The sequence below is a fragment of the Maylandia zebra genome, linkage group LG12 (genome assembly GCF_041146795.1).
Source record: "Maylandia zebra isolate NMK-2024a linkage group LG12, Mzebra_GT3a, whole genome shotgun sequence".
Taxonomy (NCBI): Eukaryota; Metazoa; Chordata; class Actinopteri; order Cichliformes; family Cichlidae; genus Maylandia; species Maylandia zebra.
Window position 1 is genome coordinate 2,461,069 of NC_135178.1, and position 24,145 is coordinate 2,485,213.

The window sequence follows — 24,145 nt, forward strand, 5'->3', positions numbered from 1 at the left end:
AATTTCTGGCTCCACAGTGCAACATAGGAGACCAAAGGTTTTCTAGTAGAGGTACCGTGACGCCACGATGCTACATGATGCTAATAATCGGGAGGCTGACATGAGCAGGAGCAAGTCAAGATTTATCCTGATTTCAAATTGTCAGCATTCATCACTACAGCATGTGTGGACATCATTATTCCATCACAACATGTTCAGATTTGTGACAGAGTTCAGGACTGGACACACTATTAGTGCCGTACTCATCAAAGCTACAGGCTTTTCTTACACCCGTTAATGAACCTCGCTATACGGGCGTAAAAATGAACATCTGAGTTCACCAACAAAATGAGGACCACATGCATGAAAGTACCACACCCATCATTCAGCTCAGTTTATTTCTGTGTCTCCCTCTAGAATTGCATGACGTGGAGCTCGAATCGGAAATGTTTAAATCTGCAGCCAAGATGCAGACAGCAGGCCCTTATTACCATGACCTGGGGCTCCTTATGCTGTATTTTGGGACTTCAGATCAAGTGCAGCATGGTGAACTTTACCCAAGAACTAAACACAGCTCATGAGAGCGATGTTCTCCAGAAATCAGAAGATCTGAGTCACTGGTGGTCATCAGCCTTCAAGAGGAGGTGCAGAGGGAGGGGCGAGTCCTGCCGTGGGGTTTAACTGGTCGCTGTGGAGGGATTTACGAGGTTTACAACAAACGGTTATAATGGAAATTTTATTTCATGGCAAAGACACACACAGCAGGTTGTAAGTGCTATGTTCATGTTGCATAACATATCTGTATAAAGACTTGAACTAATCACTGCAAATGGCATTACGGTTATGACTGAACTTGCAGAGCTCCGAGATGAAGCAAACACGAACACAATCTTCTATAAAGAGTTACCTCATGAGCTTTAAAGCTTATAATCCTCAGTATATGTTGTCAAAACAAACAAAAGACAAAACATTCATGTTTTAATGAAGACGGCACAGCTAATGGTGACTGATCACACTTATTCCTTTCCGCTGTTATAAAAAAATACTCAATAGTGGTCATAGAGTTGTCATTAAAGTGAGTAAAGCTTCATATTTCTTTTATACAGAAATGTAACCAGATCCATGGAAAGAGAAAGCGGTATGCTATTGTCAAACACACTCCTGAAAATATATACAAAAAACTTTGTGTACATTATTTGTTTTATCTTTCATATTTGACACATCCCTCAAAACAACATCAAAGAGACAGGAAGCACCGTGAAGTCGGACCGACAATCAAAGTGGAGTCACGATCAAAGCGCTCGGTCTCGGGATGGATAAGATGGCAAAGTGAAGAGAAAGTATTTCACAAAAGCAGAACTGTAGAGACAGAAATAATCTCATTGGTTGAGTTAAATGCTAAAGGGGGGAGCCTGACAACCCTTTCATACAGGTGGTGGAATCTTGGATAGCAAACACTTGCTGAGATGTTGGTGGCAGAAGCCGATCTTTCATTGTAAAGTTCATCAGCACATCTGTTGTTGGCTAACTGGTGAATTACCATAGATAGCAAGTTAATACCTAACCAGGTTGGACTTGTGGCACCGATGAAGGCCAAACTATTTTATTCTTTATGTTACAAGTGTTACTGGGCCCTCCTCTCTGTGATGTCCCGCCACAGGTTCCTATCCTGCTTCTAAAACATGCCAAAATGATCTCCGGAATAATATCAGGACATTACTTGGAGTTTTCTAAGAGACGCAATGGACTTATGTAACTGAGTATATAACACCATAAATACTACGCCTGCTTTTAAGAGCAAGTTATACTAAGATTTATAAAGAAACATTTATGACTAAAGCTAAGCTAATCTATTATGATCTATCATTCTGAACTGTTGAAAAGCACCGGTTAATAGGTTGGCACTGCCTTACAAAAGTTTAGCCAAAGTTAATATGAGTCATGCAAAACAAGAGGAATGTTCTTCCACCTTTGACAGTGTAATCGAGTTAGGAGTGGAGAATTCGGTCAATAAACTGGAGGAATGACTTGCACAGCACATGCACACTGCTTCAAAATGTACTCATTTTGAGTGTCTGTGTGATGAAGAAACAAACAAAGCTGTCTATTTGAAACTTTCTCTGGAGTAAAGCCTGCCAGCCTGCTGACATTTGATAAGTGAACATCTCTGAGCTTCTTGTCAACTTTAACTGAACTAGTGAGATTATTTCCACTGTTCCCTGTCCTTGCTATTAACATATTGTACAGTCATATCCCAATACATGTTGGAGGCAGATGTGCTTCTTGGTACACTTTGAGGTCTGCTGTTTGAATAGCGTGCATCGTACTGGAAGGCTGGTGTAAGTTCGTCCTTTGTCCCGTTGAGTCCAATATGGCTGCTTCTAGGTTGTCGAATACTAAGAATCTTCTTTCCATTTAGGTGGCACGCAGGTGAGTCTACTGTTAGCAAATCTGTAGCGCAAACTAACTACACTCACTCGTCAACAAAGTTCACCCGATATGTGACCTGGTGGCCATTGTCCCAGGCGTACAAAAGCTTTTCCTTTGGGTTGTAGTCAATCTGGGTGGTGAAGGAGTACTCGTTGGTAAAGGGCAGACGTGGGATGGCTTCAGTGTTGGTGTGGGTGTCATAAGCATAGCTCACTTCACCTTCTTTCTGGTTGTACACATTGACAGCATACAAAACGCCACAGATGATGAAGCAGTTTCCATAAGAGTTCCTCTTGAGGCCCGTTGTGTAGGTGGTCTCCTTTTTTAAGGACAGGTCTCCTGGATCGAGTTTACTGATGACGATCACCTCTTGGTCATTGTAGTCATAGTCAACAGAAGGATAGATTACCCACAGTCCACTTTCATCCACTGCAAAATCAATGTCGGAGTGGCCCCTCCACTTCCAGGGGGTGGTGTCCTCATAGACGACATCGTGCAGCTGTGTCCACGCTGCCACGTAGCGCATCCTCAGGTCGTACTTGATGATGTTCTTGGTGAAGGCCCGGTTATAGTAGAAAGCTCCGTTGTAAACCACGTGACCTGTGCCTATCCAGTTGTAAGGCAGTTTGAACAGGTTGCTCCAGCGCCCTGAGGTAAACGGGAAGATTCAAACATTAGCTTTTGCTTATTTAGCAGGTAACCATAGTCCTAAGTCTCCTTTGCCAATGAGCAGCACTTTTTCCTGCATCGAGTCCAAAAACTCAAGACTGCTGCACTGCATATATATAAAGAACAGATTATGTTTACTTCTAGTCAACCTCCCAAAATCTACTAGATTGCTAGTAACTCACCAGACAGACACAGGGTCTGGATTAAGTTACTGTCCAGCCCTTTTTATACGACTTTTCCACAGAACATCCAAATAGAAAACTTTTTAACCAAAGCTACAATGAAATATTGAAAGTAAGCGACTTCATTGGGTGGGTTTTTTCAACCCTAACCCTCGATGCACTGGTGGTGAGAAGTTGTACTTTTTTTGGCCTTTTTCAGCTTTGATAGACTCAGTGAAGAAAAGACAGGAGAGCAGGGGCAGACATGCAGCAAAGGGCCGGACCCAAACCCGGGCCGGCTGCTCACAGCTACATGGCGTGTAGTCGTCCGCTCAACGCACTGAGCTAAACCGGCGCCTGAGGTTGTACTTAACACTGGAGCTCGGCTGCATTAGCATATGTCATGTCTATATTTAAAGTAACAACGAGTACATCTAATTTCATGATTTTAAGAGTTTTTGTTGCTCAGTATATAAATTCCAAATTCCTTTTTTTACCAATTCAGCTTTGATTCTGTATTTATGAACTTAATAGATACAATAGTATGCTTTATTATCATTTTAATTGTCCAGGACAGGAGATTTTGGAAGACACATTAAATATGTTACAATGTATAGAAAATAGAGATGTAACCGACTGATACATCTTCATGTTGCAATGGAGTGACTAATTAGCTTTCACATCCTCTGCTGTATATATAATTTCCCCAACTGCTATCCTAACCTTTCAACCACATGTCTAATTTTGATAATGATGATAACTGAGGGCCAGTGAAGGACAAAAACAGTGCGTCCCCCACCCCGTTCCCCTTCATACACATGTGCACACACACTAGGCCCATCCCTGAGGCCATACACGTAATCCTCCTCTGCTGTGCCCAGTTCAAAGGAAAGGCCAGAGCACATGTCAAGGAACAGCAGGCATCACCGCCACTCACCAAGATACCTAGTCATCCGCACACAGCTCTGAGCTCACCACGCTGCAGGACGCCTGACATGTAAGTGCGTTTAGAAAGCCCATTGTCCAACCACATCTAGATCAACAAGTCAAATCCTAAAAGGGGAGATCATCTTAACTCTCTTAGAGAGTGTAATCCAATTCCTCTGTTGATTTGGATGTAAAAGGAGTGGATTTTCCCACCCACTGGAGCCATGAAGCAACCAAGCAGCCTACATTCCACAGATCTCATCAATCTCACAGAGCTCATTGGATTATCAGCATGAATCAGTGTCACAAATGTTAGAACAAAAAACAGCTATTAGTTAAAGCAGTTACACAAGTATGTTAATAATGGATTGCATTTATATAGCGCTTTTCGGGGCCCTCAAAGCGCTTTACAACACCACTATTCAGTCACTCTCACATTCATACACTGGTGGAGGCACAGCTGCCCTGGGGCAGACTGACAGAAGTGAGGCTGCCATATCGCGCCATCGGCCCCTCTGGCCATCACCAGTAGGCGGTAGGTGAAGTGTCTCGCCCAAGGACACAATTACCGAGACTGTCCAAGCCGGGGCTCGAACCGGCAACCTTCCGATTACAAGAACACCCAACTCTTGAGCCACGATCACCTGTTGGGATCACATCATTTAAAAGACGCAGTAAAAGTATCTGTTCGTGAACACTGCAGCACAGACTAAGACATGGCTAACTTTACATTTCTAAAGAATTATTTTCACCCTGATTGTAGTGGCTGCTCAAGCTCATTAAGGCATACATAAAGGTGAGAACACGATTAAAGTAATAATTTATTTGTCTGTTTTTTTATCCAGGCTTTGGGTCTCGGATAGGTGCAGGACAATAAATGTTATTAGCTTAGTCATGGGCTGAGGATGCAGAGGCATAATAGAAGTGATGGCGGTGTTGTACAGAGTACTGTCACCTTGTTTGAAGTTGTCCAGGTTCCGGAACTCCACGAGGTTGTTGCCATAGTAATAGTTAGTGACGTAGATCTTGGAATCCTTGGCCAGGGGATCCTTCATCCAGGCACCCTCATTGCGCCCATAACTGTGCTGCTTCTCTGGCAGTTCAATCGATGCTAAAGTCCCCTCACAGTTGAGGATCTTTCCTGAAAGTAACATAAGCAGAACATTCACCGTGTACGCCTGGCAGAGAGTGACTTGCATTACCATGGGCTTAAATCAATTTCACGCACAGACATGTGTTGGCAGAGAGAATGACCCAATTTTCTGCTGCTATAATCGTCTGTGTTACTGGAGTCAAAAGCCTGAAACCCAGAGCATGCTGAGCTCAGTGAGGATTCATGACTCACCTGCTCTGTGGAGACTGGGTCGGCTGTTGTTATTGGAGTTGTCGAGCATTAGCATGATAGTCGGAGCTGGTCTTTCAGATGCTGGTGCACTCTGAGTGGACACGGTAGTGGGTACCGAGGTGGTGGAAGGTGTGCCGCTGGTGGTAGTGGTGGTGGTTGTAGTTGTAGTGGTTGGAGCTGCTGTGGTTTCAGTGGGTTCAGCCACAGTGGACTCGACAGTTTCAAGGACTAGCTCAGCTTCTCTGTCCTCAGACTGGTTTTCTGTGACGTGATGGACTGTGTATGTTTTGGCAGAATGGTCTGAAATGGAGGGCAGAAGCACACGAAGTGACACGATCGAACAGAAACATTCCTTTATAAACTTCTATAGATTAAATACTGAGTAATTTACTTTGTATTAATACAACATTTAAGTAGTTGAAGTTATTGGATTAATTTTATTATTGCATTTAACTCTGAGTGAACGTGGTGTTCCCCTCACGCTGCAACCAGCAGTAGACTGAACATGAATATGAGGCAAAAGTGTCCGGATCTAAATCTGTACACTCCTGTGATCACAGTTGGAACGAGGCTTGTTTCCAGACTTGTTCTGGTTCAAGCCCGATCCACCCTTCAACCCACAGAACCAAAATATTTTGCTGCTAATATCCCAGTGCCAGACACCACAGGAGATTCTCTCCGCATGTCCAAACTGGTCAGGGCTCAGTCTGCTACTGCATTAATTTGTGTCTAAAGAGTAAAATGTTACTGGATAAAAATATGTAGCTGAAAACACAAACATAAATTTAAGAGTGCTAAACCTGCTCTGCAAGCTAGCTGCTGACAAACTGATTTGAAGTCACACAAGTACAACTATAACTAATATAACTAACTTCCAGTTGAATCATTTGTATATTAAAGAAGCAACACTAACACTGTTTGCTCGTCTTTATGTAACTAAATATAGTGACTTCTGTGACGCTGTGAAAAACGTCCAACACTAAAACTCCACAGTTAGCTTTCATTGCAAATAAAGACTCCAGTGAGACTGCAAAACAAGGAAAGGCATCCCTCAGGCTGTGTGGTGACAGGAGACGTTAGCTATTTATAGCTGTAAACAAACAGTTTTTTGGGTTGTTTTGGCGATGGTTACTTTTGGGCTAGGTAGGTATATTGAGTTTTACCAAGAGTTTTTAAACCATGGATCGTGGCACATGCACGTTGATAAAGGGACAAATGTAACAGCCTGCAGTGCTCCAGAAGTTCACATCAAAGGCAAATTCTGTATGAATGATTCTGAATAATGCTGTCTGAGACAGGATATGAAATAAACTGTTTACCTGTTTAACCAAAACTACCCATATCAGTTGTTTCAGTCCTCTTTGTTGGGTACGATGGAGTGTTGTGCCTATTCTGAAGTTCTAGAGTAGAGATCATTAAATGCTGTATGAGCGTTAAAATCCTGATGCTTAACTAAAACAAAAACCAAGCATCAAGCATTAAATAACATATGCTTGACTATACTAGCACACTGTTGTCAGTGTGAAGACAAAGAAAGCCCATACTAAAGTAGATAAGGTGCCAATTAAAGATAACTTCTGGGTTATTATATTATGAAAAATCTTGCAGTTGGCAATGAATGTTTCAAACATCATAGATCCATCGAGGATTATTAAATGTCTTCGTTATTATTATACATTTGACCATAAGGGGGCACCTCAGAGCTTTTAATTACTCCAAAAATCACGGTTTGAAATAAAGTGATTGGTAAAGATCCCTTCAGTTTATGTTATTTCTACCAGAACACCCGGATGAAGCTTTAGAAAGACGGGAAGCCAATAACCATGAAAAATTCTTCTCAATATCCACATTCTCATGGCTAAAGATGAGAACACTGTTCATAAAAGAGAAGTGGAAAAGGAGGGAGAGTTCAGTATTTAAGGTGAGAGCTAGAGAAGAATAGATCAGAATGTCAATTTAATTCAAACTGCAGTAATTCTGTTATAGTTTTTTGTTTGTTTGTTTTTATTCGGATGTTCCCCTGCAAAAACACAGTGACGACATTATGACAGGTGTTTGAAATAATGGCTGGAGTTTGAGAAATGTAGGAAGTAATAAAGTGTGCTCAATAGACCACATGAAATGCCCCCACAACCTGAGGCTTAACTAGGGGATGATTCAGGGTCACCTGATCCAGCCTTACCTGTAATACCACACAGAGTAGATAGCTCGTTAGCCACATGTTTGTGAAAACACCGACGTTTACTTTGAAAGTGTTTCACATTTGCTCTTTGTAACCAGCGCTGTTTCCTGTGCTCATAGTTATAGCATTAACTTATATGGTACATATGGTATTGATACGGTGTGTCTTAGTCTGCCTGCCCATCAATCTGCTTATTGGTTCCACTTGCACTTGTGCTGCAGTCAGGTGATTTTAATTAGGAACAGTGTACAGTGTGGATATGGACATGCTTTTACTTTTATTGCAGAAAAGGATGAGAGCGCAATGGTAAAGTGCAAACTGCATCCATGACAGAAACAACACCATTATGCTGCTAACAGCTTTTACAAGCACCTACACAGACAGCATGCTAACACTAAGCTAGCCAAGAGCTAGCCAAGCTGACCCCAGCCCAGCAGTCGAGCAGCCAAAGACCATGCGTGTGTCCTCATTAGGACAGGGGTTTGTGCTGGATTCTGGGACTGTAGCCTATTAGTCAGTGCGCCCCAGGGTGGCTGTGGCTACAATGTAGCTGCCATCACCTGTGTGTGAATGGGTGGATGACTGGATATGTAAAGTCCTTTGGGGTCCTTAGGGACTCGTAAAGCGCTATATAAATACAGGCCATTTACCATTTTTACCATTTATTAGTTTATATTGTTAAATGGTAATTATGAGAATGACAATGTCTATATTCATGTCATTACATTAAAATGTTCTAAGTAATATGTGTAATGCATAATGCTTTTTTGAATAATGACCCCAACTCCTATAACAACAACAATGGGAAATATCTGTAAAATGCACAAACATTTGACTGCAGTGCATGAAAATTATGTGCAGAAATGTGATGTATTTGATGTGCTGCTTGGTGGTGACTGTCAAAGCAAAGCCAGTGAGAACCCAATCGATGAGAGAATCCATAAGAAATGGAATAAATAATGTGATAAGTGATAAATAAGAATAAAAATAAGTGAGAAATAATGGAATATAAATTGCTGAATTCTTATCAGTTCCCATCCACACTGTATACACACACTCTAGTTCTTCATCAAAAACAACAAATGTTTTGCTTCTTTCCTTATAAATTCAAACTGCTGTTGCCATTAGTAAAATGTACTCAGTCTCCTTCTGGTCCTCACACAGTGACTTTGGTCCTGACAGACAGATGTGGGGAGCAGTGCTACATAAGCAGAGACCTTAACATGCTCTAAGCAGATGGAGCCTATGGGCACCAGTGGCAACAATATTCTGAGAACATTACCAGAATCCTTCAGAAAAAATGAATGCTGGGTAAGTGTTCGAGGACGGGGCCTTCATCTGTGTTTGTAAAGCAGATGGGATACACACTGCACTGCATAAAAAGAGCCTGTAAAGTGCTTTGACATGGTGATGAAGATATGCAAGGCCAAGGCACATGATGCCACGTTCTAAAGAAAAAGCATTGCCATACATCAGTCTCAGTCTGGAACTACTACAAGGTTTCAATGTCCCGGGAGGTCAGCTTCATAGTTAATATGCAAATGAGCACTGATTAATGACCGTGAGTACCATCCACAGAGAGTTGGTGAATGGCTGCAATCAGGGATGTAGACTTCACTGAACACCAGTTCCACTGAGAGGAGAAACCTTCATGCAAACAGCTGCGGTTCTCCTGAAGGTCACGAGACGCTGGTTCCAAAGGCGACTCCGTCTCCACAGACCCCCGTGTTGAAATGGCAAATTTAACAACACTCTGAACGTGTTTACAAAATGGTTTTGACCTTTTTTCGTGACTGGCAGCTTTTGCAATCAGAATTGCGACTCTGAATGCAACGTTGTGCCAAACACAGTTGCTCTTCTGTAAATTCTCTCCGGGCTCGTCTTGTTGGTTTTGACCTTTATGGATAGTTTCCTCCACCATAACAGCTGCAGAGTGGGTGACTCAAGTTATCCACTTGGATAAGAGTGACGTTTAAAGGAAACTGTGATTGACAGGTGTGCTAACACAAACTGTGTGTCACTGTAGCCAAATGTGCCGAGCGCACAAAAAGCATCAAGCTTTCCCGGATGAATAAAGGTCCCTGCATCCGTGCTGCAGATTATGGAAATGTAGCCGAACAGCGATTTGACAAGAGCGGGTGGGCTCTGTCAGATTCTCATACATGGCAGAACACAGAGTGTGACAACCTTATGTGCGTGTGCCCTGTGCAAACGCAGCATACCTATTCACTCAACTAGACTTAAAGAGGATTGGAAGGAGTCAGGAAATGTTTTCTCTGCACTGGTGAGGGTCCCCTCACGTTATTGTGAGAAGTGAAGCAGAGGCATGTCATGGACATGGCAGCATTGCATTGAGACAGCATTCCATCAGCTCCATGTGTTTTGTCATTAATAGGTTTGGATTTCCTGCTGGCTGAATGTGCACCAGCAATCCAATTGGACACTCGCTGGAACAGCTTTGCTTGAAACAACACCGGAATAAATCTTGCATTATGGGGATCACATGTGCCACACAGTGATGGATTCCCAGTTTTATTAACTCAAGTGTAGAGTTTGCAACACAATTACATCCTTATGTCGCACTTATTTAAAGATTCTCAGGAAGGCTTTCTGCTGAAACCAAATGGAGCTCGTACACGCTCTGGTTCCATGACTCTGGCTGCAGGCTGATCCTGATCCAGGAAAGTATCATGTGGGGTCAGATTAGATTGCTGAGGAAACTAATTTGGATCGTTTTCAACACCCACAGTGGATCACACACAGATGATCGCACACACATGGGAGAGCAAACTCAGCTAAAGTGTGAACACGCTGTTTGTTTTAGCTCGTGGAGGGCGGCGTTCTACGAACACACCGCTACACTCTGAGCGTGTACAGAGAACCAAAACCCTCACCTCCTCTGTGCTCGTCCTCGTCAGCTTTGGAGGCCTTGTAGTACGTGATGCCCCTCACCACGCCAGGCTGGTGGCCGACCACCTTGGTTTTGACTGTAGGATCAGGCTTTACCAGTTTCCCGTGTTTAATGACCTCTTTCTTGGGCTTGACAACCTTTTCTTTGGGAGGTTTGGGAGGAGGTTTAACAGCAGGGCTCTTTTTGTTGGGTATTTTTACAGCCTCCTTGGTTTTTGTAGCCTGGAAAGAAATTCACATTATGTCAGGATATTAGTAATAGTGGCCTGTGTGTTTTATACGTGGCTGATTAGTTCACCCTTCAGGTGTAATGATAGTAAACGTAATATAACTGATGACTAATCTTACTGCTCTTCTTTCAGAGGTTTACTACATCCTTCTTTTCCTCCATATTAATGTATCTCTATGTTTGTATCTCTCTCTTTCTCTCGTACAGTCAAACGTTTGGACACCATCTCATTTATTGTTTTTCTCACTGAAGCCATCAACACTATGAAATATGAAAAATGTTTTATATTTAAGATTCTTTAAAATAGCCGCCGTTTGATTCCTGCTTTGCTCACTCTTGGCTCTCTTGATGAGCTTCATGAGGTCGTCACCTGAAATGGTTTAATAACAGTCTTGAAGGAGTTCCCAGAGATACATTGGGTTTAGGTCAGGTGACAGTGGAGGTCAGGCCTCCATCGCTCTCCTTGGTCAAATAGCCCTTACACAGCCTGGTGTGTTTGGGGTCGTTGTCCTGTTGAGAAATAAATGATGGTCCAACTAAAAGAAACCAGAGGACGGCGTGTGGCTGCAGGATGCTGTGGTAGCCATGCTGGTTCAGTGTGCGCTCAATTTGGAATAAATCCCCAACGGTGTCACCAGCAAAGCCCCCCACACCATCACTCCTCCACCTCCATGCTTCACAGTGGGAACCGTGCTTGTAGAGACCATCGTTCAGCTTTTCTGTGCCACAGTAAGACACGGTGGGCGGAACCAAAGAGCTCAAATTTGGACTTATAGGCCAAAGCACAGATGTCCACTGGTCTAATGTCCATTTTTGTGTTTCTTGGTCCAAACAAATCTTCTGCTTGTTGCTTTTCCTTAGTCGTGGTTTCTTAGCAGCTATTTGACCATGAAGGCCTGATTCACACAGGCAAACATGGAAACAAGGCAAAGGATGGCTACTTTGAGGAATCTCAACTATAAGACATTTATAGTTATATATTATCAATTTATTCTTTGCTACATAATTCCACATATCTTGCTTCATATATTTGATATCTTAAGTTTGTATCTACAATGTAGAAAGTAGTAAAATGATGTCCAAACTTTTGACTGGTACTTCCTGATAACAGTGGTTACATTTTGCAACTCTTTTACATGCAGTATTCACACACGTCCTTCAGCTTCTAGTTAAAGTGTTGTTTCAGCAAACGTCCCCTGAGGAGACCCATAAATTCCTTTAAAAATGATGCACAATATTTTCTCAGCAATGTTTTCTTGAACATGGTCACTCAGAAGCAGTAAAAGTACAATAATACAAATGTGACGCAACAAAGATTCCAAACTGTTTGTTTTGTTTGGATTATGACCAATATTGTAGCTAATCCAAGTTTGTAATGCCAGAGAACTCCGAACTGACAAGGACATAACTACGGGCATGTGTTGAGTTTAATTTAATTTAATAGTTTTGTGATTTAACTAATAACACACAGTACTGTTTTTAAAGTCTGTCACATACCCGTCCTGGCAGCAGCACAAAGACACACTGAAAGCTTAGACTGTGTTCCTAACCTGTGCTTTGCTCTCAGCTGAGTCTTTCTGCAGCAGCTGCAGGCTGAGGCTGGAGATCTCCTTCTTGATGCTCATCATAATGTTGGAATAGTTCTCGTATCTCTTAAACTGGTTGGTGAGGCTCAACATGCTGTCCCGGACGAATTCATTCTCACGTGTAAGGTTTGTCTTGATTGTCTACAACACACGATCATTAGTGTCACATTTCTCTGTCCATGAGATTAAAAAAGAAAAAAAAAATCACAAAATCCTCAAAATTCCCAAGCCCGTGCATCCTGACCGAGACTTTGATTATAAATATGTCAGTGTGGGTTTTGCCTACCTCTTCCAGGGTGTTCATCTGAGACACCACCTTATTGATGTAGGAGTGGACTTTTAAAAGATCCATGCTGTAAAGCGTTCCCTCGAGGAGGTCCACCATAGCTTGGAGCTGTTCGTTCATACGATAAAAGGAGAAGAAACGTCATTAATCATCGTCTCCTCGTGACACAGCTGACAGCTTTATGTGCTTCTGTTTGACCACAGTAATCGCTGAAGTGCCCTCCAAAGGCATTTACTATCACTCTGCCTGAGTGCTCTCATCCATCTCAGTGCTTTATGTTTGTGCTCTACTCCTAAGTGCAATCATATTAGGTTAATTCATTCTTCCAAGTGGAGCCGGAGATGTCAGAGTGGCCTTTAGGTTCATGTGGTACAGTGGGCTTCCTCTGCTTGTCCGATTCTGTGCAGAGATGGTTGTTATTGCTTTGCTTTTACATTTTGCGAACTAAACAAACTGAAATAACTGAAATAAATGCTATTTTGTTTTCTGTAAAATGACATTGATTACATTTACTTTCTTCATGACTTCATCAAAACTTAACAGGAATTTCAGTGTCTGAATTTCCTGACTCCTAGTGGGGGAAAAACAGGCTAAAGAAAACTGTGTTTTTGCACAAACACATGCTGTGACTCTAATAATCACGGTGACTGTATGCTGCATGATCTCACCTTTAATAACTCCGGGGCCTGTTTCTTCAGCTTCTCCATCTTCCACTCGTTCTCACAGGGGTTGAGGGAAGATGGCGGGGCTGTGCACGAGCACTTACAGTCTGATCCAGAGCTGACCGTCTCCACTGTGTAGAAGTCCTCCACACGTACACTGCCACTCTTCAAGCGCAGACATGCATCCTTGCTCAGAGGGCGCATGATGCACTTACAGCGGCAGTCTGAACCTTCTGACGTCATGCGAACAGGCTCGGTCTCTCCGAAAATCTGAAAGAAACAATGTGATATATGTCCTTTTCAAAGCCAAAGAAAGAGAGTCATTTTCTGTGGCGTTGTGTCATATATGTCATTAGGTACTTTACATACACGAAGTGGAAAACATCTCTAATCCTGTCTTGAGCGAGCTGCTTCTGCATTACTGACCTGGATGGTACTGTTATCTACTTTGGATTCAGGAGACAGACACTATCTCTACTTTTAAGATTAGGCTTCAAACTTTCCTTTTTGCTAAAGCATATAGTTAGGGCTGGACCAGGTGACCCTGAATCCTCCCTTAGTTATGCTGCAATAGGTGTAGGCTGCTGCATTGAATCATATCTGTTATTAACCTCTGTCTCTCTTCCACAGCATGTCTTTATCCTGTCTTCCTTCTCTCACCCCAACCAATCACAGCAGATGGCCCCGCCCCTCCCTGAGCCTGGTTCTGCTGGAGGTTTCTTCCTGTTAAAAGGGAGTTTTTCCTTCCCACTGTCGCCAAAGTGCTGCTCATAGGGGGTCATATGATGTTGTTGTTACGTTGTTGTTGGGATTTCTCTGTGTGTGTTATTGTAGGGTTTACCTTACAATATAAAGCGTCTTGAGGCGACTGTTGTTGTGATTTAGTGCTGTGTAAATAAAACTGAATTGAATTTTAAATGTTGCGTGTTACTGTTCCTTCCTCTACCAGGGAATCCACAGCTTTTCCAGTCATCCAGTCTAATCCCTGCTGGATTTTAATGAGTAACAAATGGTTTTTTTAATACAGGGAAACAAAAGGAAGGGAAGGAAACTGATCTTGAAAAATAACAGCGTGTTTCCCTTCTCTGGAGTTTTAACGGCTGTGACTCACAGGAAGCCTTCTGAGACAAACACAAATCATTCGGCTTCATCACCAGCTGGCTTGCTGCTGCCAAGCATGATGCCAATGCCTCTGGCAGGCCTTGGCTTACTTAAAAAACAAGAAGCAAAATACGGCAGCCAGAGCAGACATTTTCAACCTGAGGCTGTGCAAGCTGACACGAGGTGAGAAACCTTTCACACTGGAGTTCACCTTCAGATTTACTGGATATTTGATTAAACATTCAGGTGGTGATGGTGACTTGGCAGTCTGAGCTCTCACACTGAAACCTTTACACTCAGTTGTTGCACTAAGAAAGTTCTCCACAGTGTTCAGTAATGCCATTATTGCTGCTTTGTTGTTGTCATTCTGCTTAATGTGCGTTAACACCAGATTGCCTGCAAACACAGAGGGACTGCGAGCTGTCAGATTACATCAGCTAATTCGCTCAGATTTACAGCTTTGTGCTACTGAGTTTAGCTATCGGTAAAACATATAAAAATGACACAAAGTCCAAGACTCCCCACATTTAATTTTAAAGCACATGACAGTAAGCAAAGGCTCATCATTTTACCTTATTTAAGTTAGCTAGGTATGTATGTAGCATTGAGTCCTCTTAACTTCTAATTAATCGATGGCACTGTAGCGATACATGTACAGCACACTGCAAGCTGTTAGCTGATGCATGACAACTGTTACGATCTGCGTCTTTATTACTAGCAGAATGAATGAATTGCAGCATTTTCACGTCTAAATTCGAATAATTGTTTTCTCGCTGTGGTTAAAAAAGTGTTTCTCACTCTGCAGAATTGTTTTTTCAGACCATAATTCAAAGTTATTACTGCTGGGACCATGTGTTGGAGGAGGTCCCGCCTGTCATCCCTCCCTAGAGAGATTTAGGGTCTGCGATAAATCACAGGACAGGTGCACATGTGGGATCACTTTGCTGAGATTCTTCATTAATGAGCTGTGGTTCAGCCCTCACATGACTGAGCTTGGAGGGAGGATTTGATCCTCCGACCTCACGAGCCAACATCTTTGAGTTTAGTGTCTCTTTTCTAAGCTTCGATCTTTGAAAAACACATTCACAGAAAGTCTTTAAAGTGTTCAAAGTGTTGCACCTGCACGCTTGGAAAGTTACTCTCTGACCTGATCAGTTTGTTGTTGTACACGATGCAACATCCAGCAGCTAGCTGTAAGTCAAAGACTTATACTATGATACATTTACTTTGTCTGTAAATGTGACAAAAGCCACCTCATAACTGTTTATATTGTGTAGGCGTAATGCTGATGTTTTATGGACTACTGGAATTGTCACAACACGGCTTATCTCATGCACCGCCGTCCTCAGATAACATTAGCTAAGAGAGCTAAATCAACTCAATGGCAAAACACTAATAACACTAGACACAATTCAACTGGACCCCAGATGTGAGAAGCTTTATTTTGCTAATGTGACATTTTTTCACAAAGTTGGATCCAGGTAAACGTTCAGTCGAATTCAGCAGAATTTGTTGCATTAAGTGTGAGGTGTCACAGGCCGTGGATCCATATGTGACTGTAACAGCTCGTCATCTCACGGACTGCTGCACACTTGTGAGGGTTAGCATCAGTTGGACGCAGTTAAGCTGGACATCTGTGAAAGGTTTGAATGACAGCGCTGTCTAGAGTCTGTCTGCTTCACGGTCCCAGATTAAAATTAGCTGAAAAAACCCCAGATACTGATGAAATTCACCTTTTGCAGTTTAAAAAAGGCGACACAATATATCACAATGTGTTACTGACATACTCGACAGCCTGCTGCCTGTACAATCACTTGTGCGGATGGCTCAATATGATGTTCATGTTGTCTGTGTAGATGTGTCTCTCTCTCTAAAGCTAACATGTTTAATGTGAATACAGACGATTACTGGTTTGGTCAGAGGAAAACAGTTCATGTATTCATTTGTCAGCGTTTCCATTATTTGCATCTGACTGGCTGCAGGTCACTGAGAAAGACTCCTGGTTCTACTTTGATGGACTTTCATGTTCGGACTGCAGGAATCAGCAGGCTGACCACATGAAAATAACCTGCACGTTTCCTCATCTTTACATGCAAATGAGACTGTGAGGTATTAGTAAATATTTAACTTTCTCCACTGATTATTCTGGACCTTGCTACAATATAAAACACAGCAAGTCGACTATTTACATAAAATCTCACGTATTTTTTATGTTTTGGTCGATGGTATATTAATGAATTTGTGACTGTTTGTCCTGGTCAAAGCACAGCTTTTGAAGTCTTTTTGTAGTGCAGCCGCAGGCTTAGTGATGGCAAAGAGGGTTAGTGGTAAAGGTGGTGGTGGGGGGGCTCATTAGAGAAGGAATGCAGGCCGAGTGATGGGAAAGGTGTAGAGGGTGTTTCGTTTTGGGGAGTGGATGATTTCCCCTACTCTACAGTACACATACTGGGAGGGGGTCTTGATATGGGGCAGGACTCCTGTGTGCAGAGCCCAGGTAATCCTGACCCATGTCAAGTGTAAAGGCAGCAGCCTGACAAATCACACACCCACATGAAAATAGAACGGATTAGCAGATTAAACTTCTTTAGCAGGGGCTCTGCCTATGGCCCCGCTGAGCTGCATTGTTCAACCCCAGCTTAACACCAACCGCTGCATAGCAACATCAGCTTTAAGGTGGAGAAATTCCAGCAAGATTGACTTTGGTGCCTGGTTTAAAGTCAAGAAGGACTGAGTCATTATCTTGTGGGCTTTTTTGTGGCACCTATTGTGAACAATCTGAATCCCTCTGCCGGTCAGAGCAGCTGCTTCCTCCATCTGTCAAATCAGATGAGCCTATATGCCTAACTGACCATCCAGCATCCCATGCCAAGCTGACCTATCAGCATGGGAACAGCCAACACAATTAGCAGTGCTAATAATTAAGAGTACAGCGCATTTAACGCATGCTTTGAGCTCTGAGTCTTTGGCCTTGACCTATCAAGTGCAGTCAAGTTTCAGGTCAAAAAGAACACGGCTCAAATGTGAACTCACGTCTGCACGATGGGAGGAAAAGAGCCTGCACACTGCAAGGAGCTCTATTAGATCAACTGCTGCAGCCGTTAACAGCTAACGTGCCCTGACAGTGATGAAGCGAAACCCCAATTGTGCTCAGGATTGTTTAAAACACACAACGTGCTACACAAAAGGCCGCCGCATTCATTAGCCAGTGTTTCGGGAGCACCGGCCTGTTGTATCTGCAGCTGTGCCCGTACAAACAAGGATATCCTCCCCTTTTAGAGATCTGCCAGCTGCTAATCACTGGGACAACTGTGTAGTGAAGAAGGCAGGCATGGCAGGTACAGTATGTTCAGCTGCATCTTTCATCCTCCCGCAAACCCAAACATCAGCACTCTGTCTGTCATTTTCCCACAAATGCCCAGAGAGGGCACCCTGAGTTCTAACCCTTCAAGATTTATAGCAAGAACTACGCCTTTAAAATCCTCATCATCTCCTTTCAAGGGTACTCGAGAGCCAAAGTGTGATCCATGTTCCACTCTGACCTGATTTTTAATCTAATTAGCAGTACTGAAGACACACAGTGCCAATACAAAAATTAACCTGGTATCTTTATTAAAGCCTTCAGTCTGGAGATGAACCTTGAAGTCGCTGGTTCAGACAAAACTACCAGCATTAGCGTGCGGATGTTAATTAGCTCAGCACAAAGTGTATCAAGCACTCGCAGCTTTTAGGGGTACACATCTACATTCCTGCTGGATCCCTACCCCCTAGTTGACCTTGTCCTGATTGTCCTCAGGTTTGTTTACAACCAAAATAAAACGCAGGTGCATATGCCGGTTCCCACGCCACCCTCCGGTGCCCTCACTGCTCTTACTGAAAGCACCAGTCTGACTACAGTAACAAGGAGTCAGCCATGACACTGCTGCTGCACAATGAACGAGGCATGACTTCATACTGATATAGAGCTAAAATAATAAATAAATGGCATCAAATTGTTTGTGTTGATGTCATAAAAATCTTTATCATTTTCTACTTTTGATGTAGAATTGTTGAGCAGTAGGGGACGGGTGTAGCTCAGGTGGTAGAGCAGGTCATGTACTAATCACAGTGTTGCTGGTTCAGTACTTAGCTGCCCAAATGTGCATGCCAAATATCCTTGGGCAAGATACCAAGTTTCTCCCCGATGCATCCATCATAGTGTGAATGTTAGAAAGCACAGAAACAGTGCTTGTATGAATGGATGCATATTGCTATATAAGAATCAGTGCACTTACAATTTAATAACCTTACTTAGAGGATAAATCATAAAAATAAGTGCTACAAAAATCAAGGCGATGCTAAAAAAAATCTGCAATTCCTAAAGTGACCACTTGAGGCAGAGTGCATCCATCCATTCTCTTCCACCTATCAGTTTTTAGGACCGTGCAAACATTGGGTGGACATTCAAGTTTCACACAGAAAGGCACTGGTCAGACCAGCGCAAACTGGGTTTTTTTTTGTTTTTTTTTTTGGGGGGAAGAACAAAAAAAGTTCAGTATTAACAAACAGAGTGCAGTTACAAGAGGAAGAGGAAGAGGTGGGAACTTCTATATATGTGCCTGACCCCCGTTGCATATATATTTCCAGGAGTTCCTTTCTCAAGGGGCAAAATATAGAGAGGGGAATATTTAAATCAAGTATGCAGTCTCATTTATTAACATTTGCATCACAGAATTTACTGCTAATTGCACCATAAAACAGCATGTCTTGCTTGTGCTTGATATTGGAATGAACTGACTGCACCTGTGTTAAGGAAATAGTGCAACGTCTGTAAATCGCCTGTAAAACTAACCCCACCTATTTGGGGGTTGGACTCACACACTATTTTGTGTATTTTAGCACTTATTAGTAGGTATCTGAGCATGTCTGAGGTACTCACACAGTCTATAAATGAATCTTGTTAATTAAGTGGAACAAACTCCCAGAAAGCCTCAGATCAGCTGAAACACTCAGTTTATTTAAATCCAGGTTGAAGACTCACCTGTTCTCAGCTGCATTTGAATAAAGCACCAAATCCACACTTTTAAGCTTAAATTTCAAAACTTACATTTAACTACTGATTTTATCTACTGTTCTGATTTTATCTGTTTTGATTTTATATACTGTTGTTTGTTTGTTTGTTAATTAGTTAGTTAGTTTATTTGCTTGTTTTATTCAATTTTAAATCATGCTTTTTATTTGTTCTTGTTTCTAATGTCTCTGTAAAGCACTTTGAATCACCTTGTTGTTGAATTGTGCTATACAAATAAACTTGCCTTGCCTTGCCTTGCCTAAGTGTTCTAGTGTTAGCTGATAACTTAGTAATCCATTCACATTTCTGGCTACAAAGAGCCACGGCCACAAAAACTCCAGGTTTGGAGGAGGTGAAGAAGGAAGTTCAAAAGCCAGTGTAATGTCACAGCACTACAGCGACCAGTTCCACTGTTACATCCAGTCGATCTTATCATAAATGTTTATCATAAGTGGACAACACATTTTAAAGCCTCAACACCAACATTTTTTAAAATGTTTTCTGAACAAGCCTCGGGACATTTTTTTTCCAAGCCAGAAATTCCAATATTTAGATGCAGGGGACTAATAAAATACCAGAATTTCATTCACTAAACCTGAAGCACAGACTTGTTGGATGGTCAGTTCCATTAAAATGCTCCAAAGCACAAACATACGAGAGAAGACCGGCGGAGTGACTGAAATGATCCAAAGTAAGATTTAGCAGCGTTCACCTACAGATGCCTGTTGACACACCTCTCTATCAAAGTGACAATTTCCCTAACTTTGAGCCTTTGTATTAAAAAAGTGAGAAATGTCCCAGGCGTCAGACGTGTTCATGTGGTCAGTTCTGGTAGTCTATGGGGACTGGCTTACTTTTGGAACTAAACTCAAGTCCATTAGAGGAGCAGCGGGTTTGTGCTCTTCCTTATTGGCTGTTTTTCAGCCCCAGTGATTGCTCATTGGTTACTGACTTTTCACCAAGTACTGTGGGTTGTATCAGCTGTTACCTAATTTATACATTTTGCCACAAGTAAGCAGACACCTGCTTATTCCACCTATATGTACTGTTGAAAGTTCCAAAATGAGTCCGCTGCTTTGGAGTTTCCACTCATCGAGTTGCAGGCATTTCTTCAGCTTTAAGGTCAACATGAAAGATTCAGACGTTATGCTTCAAATGTTAGACGAGTTCTTCGGTCAGCTGGGAAGAAAAACATGTTTATGTTCTGGCTTTGTGTATTGAAATGGTGCAAAGTGACACAAAGTTGAAAGCACTGATGGCAACATTATCACTCCTCTTCACTGGAACTCAGGAAAGTGTTGCCAGTACTGCTACTCCCAGTGTTACACCCTGAACTGCTGCTATGCATGTACCACTTGTACTAATAATGGGTTTTACTCTTCACTGACCTACACTGGTGCTAAAGGGGCCACCCTGATAGAATCAGCAGCAGACGATTGTTGACAGTCTCTCTCACACACACACAGACAATCTAGCCTCTGGTCCACAGGCATATTGAACATATGCTATATCTTCTGGCAGTGTGTGTGTGTGTGTGTGTGTGTGTGTGTGTGTGTGTGTGTGTGTGTGTGTGTGTGTGTGTGTGTGTATAGCTGGATTAAGCTGAGGGAGAGTGAGGGCTTACTGTAGTCCAGCAGCTGTACAAACACGGCAGCCAGATATTACCGTTCCCTCACTGAGTGCCATCTCTCCCACACTCTGCTGCCACAGTCCTGAGCGCACTGGAGGTGTCATTACAGGCACCTATGGTTACTGTTGTCGCACAAAAGCCCTCATTGGGAGGATTACCTCGAGTCACAAACAATGACACAGAACCCGAACCATCTGCAGACCTTAGACAGGAAATTTAAAGCCCCGGCTCGAGGGAGGTGTTCGGAGCCACTTATTTGTCTGTCTGAGAGCCTCCGTGAAATGGATCACAGTCAGAGGTGCGCATGAGCACAGAGTGAGCGCTGTTAGAGTTTGATTTGAAAACGCGCAGAAAAGTCCCACAAAGTAAAGTGGTCTGTTCTTACCTTGCTCTGTGAGGACGCATTTTTACACAGAATCAGCAGACAGGCCAGCAGCTTCGTATAGCTCCACATTTTCTCTCGTGCGTCAGTTTGTGCGCAATAAATTTAGAAATCCAAAGCGGGAGGTGCTGCGGGCATTCCAGAGCGCTGCGCCTATTTCAGCTCCATTTCCACTTTGCACAGAACACGTACAGTATGCGTGAGCCTGTGCGTGTGGATGTATGGATGGCTGGATGTTGGTGCGCACTCTGTGTTCAGCCAGGCGCGTAGTGTGCATCATCCGTCATCCGCTATCTTCCGCGGATGGGAGGGGTTTACACGCTAATACCCATAATGTGTGTGTGTGGTTGTGTGTGTTCACTGTGTAGAGGACGGATTGCTTCGGTTTAAAAATATGTGCTTAAAGAAAAAAAGTAGAAAGATTATTATCCATAGTCACTAAATTAAACTACTTTATAAGTGACTGTGATCTGGATTTGTAGCTTTCCATCCGTGCATTTAACTGTTCTCCGACACTGCGTCGCTCTTTGCAAGTTTAAAGGCGGTGATGAAAGTCGCATAGATTTTCACAAGACTAAGCTCTAGTATACACTTGAATGCCTGTGGCGCCACCGTCTGGACATTGATCCGCCGCATTGTTGAGTACTTCTGTGACTGTCGGGGTGACAGTCCCTACCTACCCGTGGTCTTGTAGCTCACCATCTTCAGAGGATTTTTTGTTAAGCCAATTAAATGAATCGTTCAAGCATACAACACATTTTGTGTGAAAACATATCAGGAAACCTCTGGGATGATTTTGTGCTGCTGACATGAAGCAAAAGACAAAGTTCTCAGACGAGCTTCAGTCTGGACGCTTCTGAGGCTGACGGTAGTTCACCTGCCTGATGCTTCAGCCTCCCGTGGAGGAGCAGTTAGCAGAGACATCTGCAGGACATGAGGGAAACAGCATGTTTAACAATAGCTGTAGATAGAGCCAATGCAGACTACTGATCCTTATTTAGGTTTCCTTTGAAAACAGCAGAAATGTCCCACTCTGTTTGAGGGGCAGGAAAACGAACTGTATGCACGTTTTTGTGTGTCTAACACAATTATTACAGCTTGTATTTTCAAATTACACTCAACAAAAATATAAACGCAACACCTTTGTTACTGCTCCCATTCCCCATGGGATGGACGTAGAGACCTAAAATTCATTCCAGATACACAATATAACCATCCCTCCCAAACAGTGGTCACAAATCAGTCCAAATGTGTGGTAGTGGGCACATCTGCTATATTGAGATAATCCATCCCACCTCACAGGTGTGCCACATCAGGATGCTGATCTGACATCATGAGTAGTGCACAGGTGTACCTCAGACTGCCCACAACAAAAGGCCACCCTGGAATGTGCAGTTTTTTGCACTATTGGGGGTCTGGGGACCCAGAACCGGTCAGTATCTGGTGTGACCACCATTTGCCTCATGCAGTGCAACACATCGTCGCATGGAGTCTATCAGATTGTCAATTGTGGCCTGTGGAATGTTGGTCCACTCCACTTCAATGGCTGTGCGAGGTTGTTGGATATTCGTGGGAACTGGTACACGCTGTCGTATACGCCGGTCAAGCACATCCCGAACATGCTCAATGGGTGACATGTCCGGTGAGTATGCTGGCCATGGAAGAACTGGGACACTCTCAGCTGCCATCTGCCCTGAACAATGTGAACCATGATTCATCCGTGAAGCGCACACCTCTCCAACGTGCCAGACGCCATCGAATGTGAGCATTTGCCCACACAAGTCTGTTACGGCAATGAGCTGGAGTCAGGTCAAGACCCCGATGAGGACGACGGGCATGCAGTTGAGCGTCCCTGAGACGGTTTCTGACAGTTTGTGCAGAAATTGTTTGGTTGTGCAAACCAATTGTTCCAGCAGCTGTCTGGGTGGCTGGTCTCAGACGATCTTGGAGGTGAACCTGCTGGATGTGGAGGTCCTGGGCTGGTGTGGTTACACGAGGTCTGCGGTTGTGAGGCCGGTTGGATGTGCTGCCATATTCTCTGAAACGCCTGTGGAGACGGCTTATGGTTGAGAAATGAACATTCAATGCACGGGCGACAGATCTGGTTGACATTCCTGCTGTCAGCATGCCAATTGCACGCTCCCTCATTGCTTGTGGCATCTGTGGCATTTTGCTGTGAGACAAAACTGCACATTCCAGGGTGGCCTTTTGTTGTGGGCAGTCTGAGGTACACCTGTGCACTACTCATGATGTCAGATCAGCATCCTGATGTGGCACACCTGTGAGGTGGGATGGATTATCTCAATATAGCAGATGTGCCCACTACCACACATTTGGACTGATTTGTGACCACTGTTTGGGAGGGATGGTTATATTGTGTATCTGGAATGAATTTTAGGTCTCTACGTCCATCCCATGGGGAATGGGAGCAGTAACAAAGGTGTTGCGTTTATATTTTTGTTGAGTGTAGTTGTTAGACTTTTTTTTTTCATGTCAGTTTACTTTCTGTTTCCAGAGCAGGTTTGCTGATTTCAGTGTAGTTTTTAAACGTTTCACTGTTAGCTTTAGTCTTTTTAATTATGATTGTATACGTCAGAGGCAAGATTAAGGACATCAGTG

General features: G+C 43.1%; 1 protein-coding gene across 1 annotated transcript; it reads right to left on the bottom strand.

The window, feature by feature from the left end:
* Positions 1-701: 701 nt before the first annotated feature.
* On the bottom strand, positions 702-21,816 carry olfml2a (olfactomedin-like 2A). The gene is made up of 8 exons (XM_004558600.3): positions 21,530-21,816; positions 13,373-13,636; positions 12,705-12,812; positions 12,383-12,559; positions 10,588-10,825; positions 5,512-5,811; positions 5,122-5,307; positions 702-3,057 (listed from the first exon to the last, which is right to left on the bottom strand). Exons 1-8 carry the CDS (start codon positions 21,596-21,598, stop codon positions 2,453-2,455), a joined length of 1,947 nt encoding a protein of 648 aa, XP_004558657.1. The 5' UTR covers positions 21,599-21,816; the 3' UTR covers positions 702-2,452.
* Between the last annotated feature and the right edge of the window lie 2,329 nt (positions 21,817-24,145).

What these genes read in the sequence shown, in the direction of transcription:
- olfml2a (XM_004558600.3), bottom strand. Translation starts at nt 21,598, where the DNA reads ATGTGGAGCTATACGAAGCTGCTGGCCTGTCTGCTGATTCTGTGTAAA. An exon ending in AGATGAACACCCTGGAAGAG is followed by an intron (nt 12,560 to 12,704) that starts GTAGGCAAAACC and finishes CGTGTGTTGTAG; the next exon opens with ACAATCAAGACAAACCTTAC. An exon ending in CGAGGACGAGCACAGAGGAG is followed by an intron (nt 5,812 to 10,587) that starts GTGAGGGTTTTG and finishes CCTCCATTTCAG; the next exon opens with ACCATTCTGCCAAAACATAC.